Raw genomic sequence first — 8,247 nt, 5'->3', positions numbered from 1 at the left:
TTACGTTCTGCTGAGAAGTTTCACAACTCTCAGGTAAACCAATCGCACATTCAACACGCAGACACCAACTTCAAACAAAAAAATGCTTGCTGAAAAAGGAAGTCTCCATTTAAAATTCACCACCTTGCTTTGCTGTGCCGTTACTCCCAAAGCAGTCCTACCTTTCTGAGAAACACAAAGAAAGGAAGATGATTATTACGTATACATCGAGACGTTAATCGAAACGTAATCGTCGCCCTAATGATCATGATGGCGCCCTGTCGCATAATCTTGTCCCTTCAGTTTTTAGGTGCCGACCCACATTGTGACTTTAAGCGTCGTCCATTGACGGGTGCGTGCACTATGTCGCCTAATATCGCCAGCAATATCTCTGGCAGTCTGTGGCGAGATCACCCAAGAACATAATAAAAAAATGATGATGTCACTGCCAGGGTCCCCAAGAACGCAGACACAAGTAAACGAACAAATAAAAGCAAATGCACTGCAAAGGAAGCGCGAAAAGGTGCAAGATTCCGAGAGAAGCACACACACACGATACGATAGCGACTCCCCCCCTCGCCCTCCTTCGTCGGCACCTTTCTCGGGCAGCTTGCGACATTGGCATTGTGCTGCCAAGAGGGGAGACGCATTTGGACTCGGCACGGAGGCCGCACTAAGTCGAAAGAAGCAAACATCGGAGGGACGAGAGAGAGAGGGGCGCGACTTGGAGAAGGGGGCAACACAAGACGAATACGCACATGCGGGTCGCTTGCCCGGCGTCAGCGCAAGGAACGGGGCTCGGTGTGTGCGTGCGTGCCGCGAGAGCGTTTTCATCGGCCAGACCGCGTCGACGAACGAGGCGGGGAACCCCGCTCGGTCCAAAAGAAGGATGCGGCCCGTGCAGTGGATTCTCTCTGTTCTCGTCGCGGGACTTGCGGATTGCTTGGAGTACGAGACCCTCTGTGAGTGCACACGGAATGCTTGTTCTTTGTTCTTTATTGCGCACTTTTTTTTTTCACGTTCGCGTTTGCAGGTGGGAGAAGCGGGGAAGGGAAATGGGTTTGTCGTGGTGGTCTTGCATGGTGGGAAGCCTTGAAAGCCTGCCTTAGTTAAATTCTCTCTTCCGAAACTCGCGATTAGTGACACGCGGCGATTGTTATACTCGATTTGAGCAGGCGGGCGTGTTTGCAGATTGCTTTGTTTCTTCAGGTTGATTTCTGCACGTAAATTAGAAGGGGTAGTTACTGATTGCTGCTTGTTGGAAATTGGTTCGTATTGTTTGAAAAGATAAATGAGTTTGAGATATACTTGAAGACGCAGATAGAAATGAGCACTTGTCTTCTCTTCCCGCTTCTAGCCAAGCCTTAGTCTTCTATACGCTATCGTAGTAATTTAATTAGTAGCTCTTGAGCACTGCTTTGTAATGTAAAGACCGACAGTGACTCTTAGGTGAACGATTCCTGTCGGAACATAAACAATTCGCGTGACACGAGTAAGCCATTTCTCGCTTTGACGAAGCTGGAATGCTTGAGATTGTTCTTATTATGTTTCATTATTTACTTATGCTGTGCGGTAGAGTGCCATATTATGCTGGCCTACGCTCTATCGGAGTGTGATTATCAGTTTTTCTTCAATTGACGTACTTTTTGTATTTATTACATACATTTATTTATTTCATTAGCTTCGGTCTCGTGTTGAACGTGTTTATGCACCGCCTGAAATCTGCCAGATGCTACGCCGCGCAGTGACCCAGTTTCCGCTTAAAACGCTGCACCCGGGAACACGGGTTGATTGACCCTCCTCCTATGTTGCAAAATTGTCGTTACGGAACGAATCTGGAATTGGCACTTCTTGCCTTGGCTTCGAAGTGTCGCTTGTGCCTCCGTTTACCCTATAGGTATAGTACGCACAAGTTACCTCATTTCCCATTCTGCAAAGCAGCCAACTTCTCTCCTATATTGGAGGTGTTAGAGTTGCTGCTTGGCTGCTTGGCGGCCTTGGGTGTCGACAAATTGATTAGTTCTTGATCCTCTGGCGTTTCTGTAGTCCAAGCAAGTAATACTTTCAGCTGCTTTAGATTTGCATCTCCCTTTCTCTGTGTCTCTTGCGAGCCGAACAAGATATTGACGTGCACGCTGCTTTAAAACAAAACTTTGCCAGGTGAGTGTCGCGGAAGAACGTTGATAACACGTTTGTCACAGATATGCCCGTGAATGTGTACCTAGCTGCGCTAACGGTTATGATTACCTTACCACGTTCTAATTGGCCGAACGAACCTACCTGTTCTTCCAATTATATTCGACAAAGTTTGGGGGCATATTAGGGTACAACGCTATTTATATTTAGATAAAGTGGAGCAATAAACCACGAAAGAGCAACTGTAATCTTAACTGATATTGCACAAATTCGTTTCAGTTATTGTTGCAATTGATAATATTGTTACAAAACTAAAAGAGCAGGACGTCTGGTGTCTACCTACAATTAACGTCCTTGTTAACCACGAATCATCGTAGCTGAAGATCAAGCACCGCCAAATACAGGGCACATACACATTGGCGCAATTCTTGCACTTTATATTTCGGGCCCTTTTGCAGAGTGGGCGCATTTTATTGTGATACAAATTATATGGGCACTCCAATCGATTTTTCGCCGTTGCTTTAACGTGACATTCCGCATGTATTAGGTTGCCGCAGGTGGAGAACAATCGCACGTCTTCGCATTACACGTGCGGCAAGTTGTTCTTTCATCTGCTTTCATTGTCATTAATTAATAATTTATTTAATTCAATTATTAAGCACAAGTAATTTCCCCTATGTTCCCTTGGTGTCCTAGTTTGTTGGCTTCTTAGTATGTAGTAATAACAATATATATATATAAACAAACAATGCTTTCGCATATGACACCAATCGCAATACGGGTGGGCAACAAAGTAACAAAGATAAAGATCACCTCCGCCCTCCCCTCCTCAAGAGCAAAACATAATACCTTCAAATGAAAATTAAGTGTCGCGCTACCCAGATATGAAATTTCCGTCGCCGAGAATTGAAGGTATGCTCACGGCATCATCTCTGGGTACGGCAACTGCGTGTGTAGTTATTCTGGTACACTTATTGTGATGTGTAATCTATACCTTTCGTGTATTCAGACGGTGGGACGCGATCACACAGACAACAATGCAAGGCCTCACTGCTTTTCTTGCCTTAAGATTAGGTTCCTGCAGACGAAGGTTCGCGCATCTTCTTGTCGGCCTTTGTACCTCATTGCATAGCAGAGAAGAAGGGGGAACCGGGTGGCTCAGTTTTGTTAACTATGACCACGTAAAGCGAACAGACAATGAAGCTAAGGAATGCATCGGGGAAATCAGCTATGGTTGAAATTGAAATGTAGAAAATAGCGGAGGGGTTGGCGAAAGGAAATGACAGTGGACGAAAAGATGACTTGTCACCGGTGGACGCCCACAACCTCCGCATTACATGTGCATTGTACTATCATTCGTGCTTCAGCGACGGCTATCAATCCGCTCACCAACTTGGGTATTTATGTTTGCTAGGCCAAGCCCTGGCAGTGTTAGCCAGCGCTACTCAGATACATTATGGGCGGATATAGAACATCCACCCACTATGGTACAAACTGCGTGGTCCCACTAATATCAGACCGCGCCATGTGCGGCTCATCACATGTTGCTGCACAAAGTTTCTAGCGTGTACTATCACACGGCATGTGTTGCGTGACGTATGTTTTTCGCCATCACCGAGCATATTTAACTGTATTACGATAAATGAGTGCACAGTACACCACTTGCTTCCATGAGCACCACTTCAAGAAGCCATCTTCAAATAGTTTGCGAGGAGCTACGAGGAGGCAGCTCCAGCAGCCTACGCTTTCACTGTGCTGCGTTTTTCGCGCAGGCCTGATATTTTTTTATTGACGGGGTGTGTCAGACCACATAATTATTAATTACTAGCAGACCATCTTTTCAACACTGTTGCAGTGTATTGATTCCAGTATACAGGGGCCCTGTAGCGTAAAACTGTTCCAATCTGTTTTTATTCCAAATTCCTCACGTAAAATTTACGTGATAAGCGAAGCAAGCATTTGACGGTAACACACAGGTTTGTTTGAGACGCCCAATGAAACGCGCCCCTGATTTATGGGTCACTTATTTTACTTGCAAAGCGAATAGAGTTGCCTACCTTGAGCAAATTTCCTCATCGAATTGGCTGAGAAGAGGCGAGGAGCACGCTCAAGTGAAGATGTTTTTGATGAGGCCGAGCCAGCGCAGTGGAAATAGATAACCGGATGAACAGAGCGGTGCTGGCGTCTGCGATTGGTCCCCTTCCCCTTACTTAGCTTGCAATGGCAAGTCGAAAGTCTCAGTGACGTGCAACGGAACGTCAGAAATGCCGCAAGAACGGTTCCTCAGCAAAGAAGTGTTGGCAGAGTGACGTCGTATACGTGCCAAAAGGGTTCGATAACGTTATGCTGCCAGGATAAAATTTTTATTATACGCAAATAAATCCATGCTCTCCGGCCACTCCGAGTAGCTACTGCCAGAGCAATCGGTGGGTAGGCATCTTGTATTCCTTTCGGAACGGAGCAGTATCCGGCGATTCCGAAAAAATTTTGTTCGGCATATTGCTTCGTCTTTAACGCGTAAACTTCGCTTTGAGGCCAATAGTTTTCGCCGTTTTCGTGACACCGCGTGAAAGGCTGGCGAAGTGGGAGTGGCCAGTGAAATTTTTGACCCATTAGGGAGCGCTGATTGCAAAATTTCAATAGAGAAATTCGGAGGAGTAGCTTTACGTTATAGCGCCCCAGAATTTCGCCGATGGACACACTGATGAGGAATGTTTCTTGGTTACTGGCTTCTTGTTGGCCAGGCCACGTGGAGCTTAGGCCTTACTGTGCTTGCACGTGCCATAGCGTGCTTTGAACATGCTGCCGGTTCCAGTAGGTTTATTTCCTGAGCCGATTACCAGCTTGAAATACTGGGGCACCGAAGTGCGCTAGAATCCGTGCAATGCATGACGCAGCTGTTCTCAGTCGCATGTAGCCTTCCTATCGAGAAGACTTGCTGCAGGCTTCTGTTTAGCGAGTAGAAATGAGCTTCGGGCTGTGTCGATGTTTGATGCAGACGTGGTTAGCTGAGGAAAGAATAAATGGACAGAGAGAGCCAAGTCACCACTAAATTTATTTCACGAGAACCGTTCTCATGTAATGAATGTTTGAATGCGCAGATTCAATAATAATAAAAAAAATAACTGGGCACGAACAAGGCGCTATTATTTAGCTATGTCGAGAAAGTGATACGCGTGTTTGCAAAGTAAAACGAAAGGTGCACTGGTGCATAACTCACCCCTCTTTATGATATAGTATGCGTCCCCTAGCTCGGGAGCCCACTTATCACGGCTTCTTCGGATTGCGCATACCAGGTAATTGTAGTATACGGCCCCACAAAGCGCAATGGAAAAGCAAGTATGAAGTAGTTTCATTCCTCATAGCACTCCCGTGTTCTATTGTTTGGTATTTACGCAGGACAGATTTGGTGATGCATTGCGACAACTCAAAAGTATTTCATATACTACGCCCACAGAGCAATGCTGATATGGCCTAGCATGCTTCTTTTAACACGTAAACTTGACCTTCATTGTCAGAGCACAGACACAAAGCCGAGGCACTTTGTAAGATGCTGAAAACAGCACAGACACATTGTGCGTGCTCGCGACCATTTTCAGGTAGTGGCCCATTTTTTTATGTGAGTGACCGCCTGAGGTCTTCTTTTGGTTGAAATCAGGCCTACTGCCACAACATCCCAGCCTTCGAACCCAGAACGCTTCACGCAGTGGGTAATGCATACCAGTGGCATCCTAGCGATTCTAGCCCCAAGATCTGTATAGATGAAAACTGGTGTCCACAGTTACAAAAATGGGGCTCTAATATGCCATCTTGGCTAGTGAAGCGGAATCGACAGGGAAACGACGTGCCAGTCCAAGCTGAAACATTTGATCTCATATTTTCAAGAGTGGAATGCAGCAGGTTTCAAACACCTAGCAGCCGCTCATTCATGTGCTGCATGACGCTCATTCTGTTATTTTTTTAGCTATCAATCAGTGGTTGTTTTTTTCTCAGGGACCCGCTTCAGTGCGTCTTTTCCCTCCGTGACAGCGACTAGGAGCACAAAATTTGTTTTGAGCTCTAAGTTCGCCGAGCTGTCCGTCCTTTCAGCTACCCTGTCGTCATTATGCGACCGCCTCACCACTTACTGCCGGGCCAACACTCTTTGTATGTGCCCGACAAACGAGGCACTACTTACTGCCGCCGCTGAGGATGCACTCAAACAACCGAGGCAATGTTGCTGACGTGCTAGCCACAGCGCCTTTTCCACCTTGCATGTTTGGCAACTTCTCCTCGGGCATATATCAAAGGAATATGGGAACTTGTGCAAGGTAGACAGGCGTTTCTGTAATGTTGTCCGCCTCAACTGCAGCGACTTTTATACCCACTCGTAATGTTGTTCAAATGTAACAGCTGGTTCAAAAGGCGTGAACCGCTACTGAGCTATTGAGGATTTGAAAAACTTTCAAATACAGTTCACACGAGCTCCCTGAAACCTAGACCATATTATATGACGCAGCGCCGCGAATCGTTCGCTTTGTCATTGTTTTCTGGCTGCTGATGTCGCAGAACTGTACACTGTAGCTAAAAGAAGGGCAAGCGTATGGTTTATCAGCGGATCCCTGGACCCTGCCAACTGCATGGGAATTATCTTGGGGTTGCAAAAAAATAATTCAATAGCAATTGAAATGCAAAGATTGCACAGCTCATATGCAGCGTCACTCGGCACAACAGTAAACACGAAACGCGATAACACGTTCAGGCAGTAGATGTATATGTCTCTCCGTACATATCATGAATACTTTCACAGCCACAATTTCCTCTTTCCTCTTGCGACGCTCTTTCCTCCAGTGCATATCTGAGGCCAAGAACTCTGTTCTTCCATGTGACGATTTTTTCGCCTATCGCTCATGTGCTACTGAGAATCCACTTGTTTCGGAAGAAAACTGGGTGCTTTGAAGTGTTTTGTAGCATCGCTCGTAATGCAAGGCCTGGAATGCTATTTATTGACGGTTCCAACAAACCTGCTTTGATCAAATTACCCGTACCTATATCGCTGTATGGCCAGAGTCAGCATCGTTGTTTCCAAGCTAATTAAACACACATGGTCATTCCACTTGTGTGCCGACTATATTACAGCAACCGTTTGTTTTATTCACAGTCGTATTGACTGCCTTGTCACCAGGCTTCTTAAACGCCATGTTTCTCCCCGCGAGAATGTTTACCTACTTCTAAATGGTTTCTATTATATTTCGAAGCCTATAATTTCTAAACATTCACTTTAGTAGATATTGCAATTATTTGCTATGATTCGTGTAAAGGGTTAAGACATTGTCTGAAATTATTCAAAAGCAGCCTTCACAAAAAATGTCTGTAATTAACTTACGAGCGATTTACTTTAGGATGCATGTGCACATTGCACAATAAACTCAGTCCATTACCAATATATATCTATCTAGAAGGAGTCCTTAGACTAGTGGCAATTGCAGGCATACATATATATTGTCAAAGGTTGTAATGAATTACACTATACGTTCCAGTTGATGTCAATAGCCATGTATCAGCGGAGATTTAAATGAAGTGCTAAGCTAAACGGACTGCACTTCATCTACACACTGGACGAAGACGTGTCAAAGGTATTGCTCATTAGATTTGTTCTAGATTGAACCTAATCTAGCACTGCGTTGGTTGAATTTCTAATCTACAATATCTGCCCGCATTAGTTAGGGATAAACATAATAATTATTCGAACAGTATTATTCAGCCACTTAGACAATTTCGTTTGTTTTCTGAGCAAAGCTTTCATAAAGATGACTGCTTAAACAGGAACAGCAGCACTTTTTAGACACGAAGGAAAGTCCGGGAATATCCGGTGTGGCGTAAGCACTATTGGCAGCCTTCCTAATAAAAATTGCGCGGTATTCAGAAAAACTTGATGACCCTGAAAAAATGGAAACATTCATTAGGCAAAATTTGTTGCGGAATTTTACTTTTTCCATCTAGCTAATTTTGCAGTGAAATTCGAAGAGAACTGATTTGGCAGTTGGCTCTGATTGATAACGGAAGTGGCATATTCAAGAGAATTGCTGAATAAAAGGACCTTTACGTGTGCAAGAAATTGATCACAACACTCGCGGATTTAACTGCCAAGCT

At 44.9% G+C, this 8,247-nt stretch overlaps 1 protein-coding gene across 1 annotated transcript in view; it reads left to right on the top strand.

The window, feature by feature from the left end:
• The first annotated feature begins 711 nt into the window (after positions 1-711).
• The window catches only part of LOC126543123 (papilin-like), a 45,628-nt gene continuing 38,092 nt past the window's right edge, over positions 712-8,247 (top strand). The window contains exon 1 of the mRNA XM_050190270.3: positions 712-941. Coding sequence (XP_050046227.1) covers positions 869-941 — 73 coding nt within the window. The 5' untranslated portion in view covers positions 712-868. The remainder of the gene's footprint in view (positions 942-8,247) is intronic.

Source organism: Dermacentor andersoni, chromosome 10 (assembly GCF_023375885.2).
Source record: "Dermacentor andersoni chromosome 10, qqDerAnde1_hic_scaffold, whole genome shotgun sequence".
NCBI lineage: Eukaryota > Metazoa > Arthropoda > Arachnida > Ixodida > Ixodidae > Dermacentor > Dermacentor andersoni.
The sequence above is the reverse complement of the archived record's forward strand: the minus strand, read 5'-3'. Positions and strand labels throughout refer to the sequence as shown.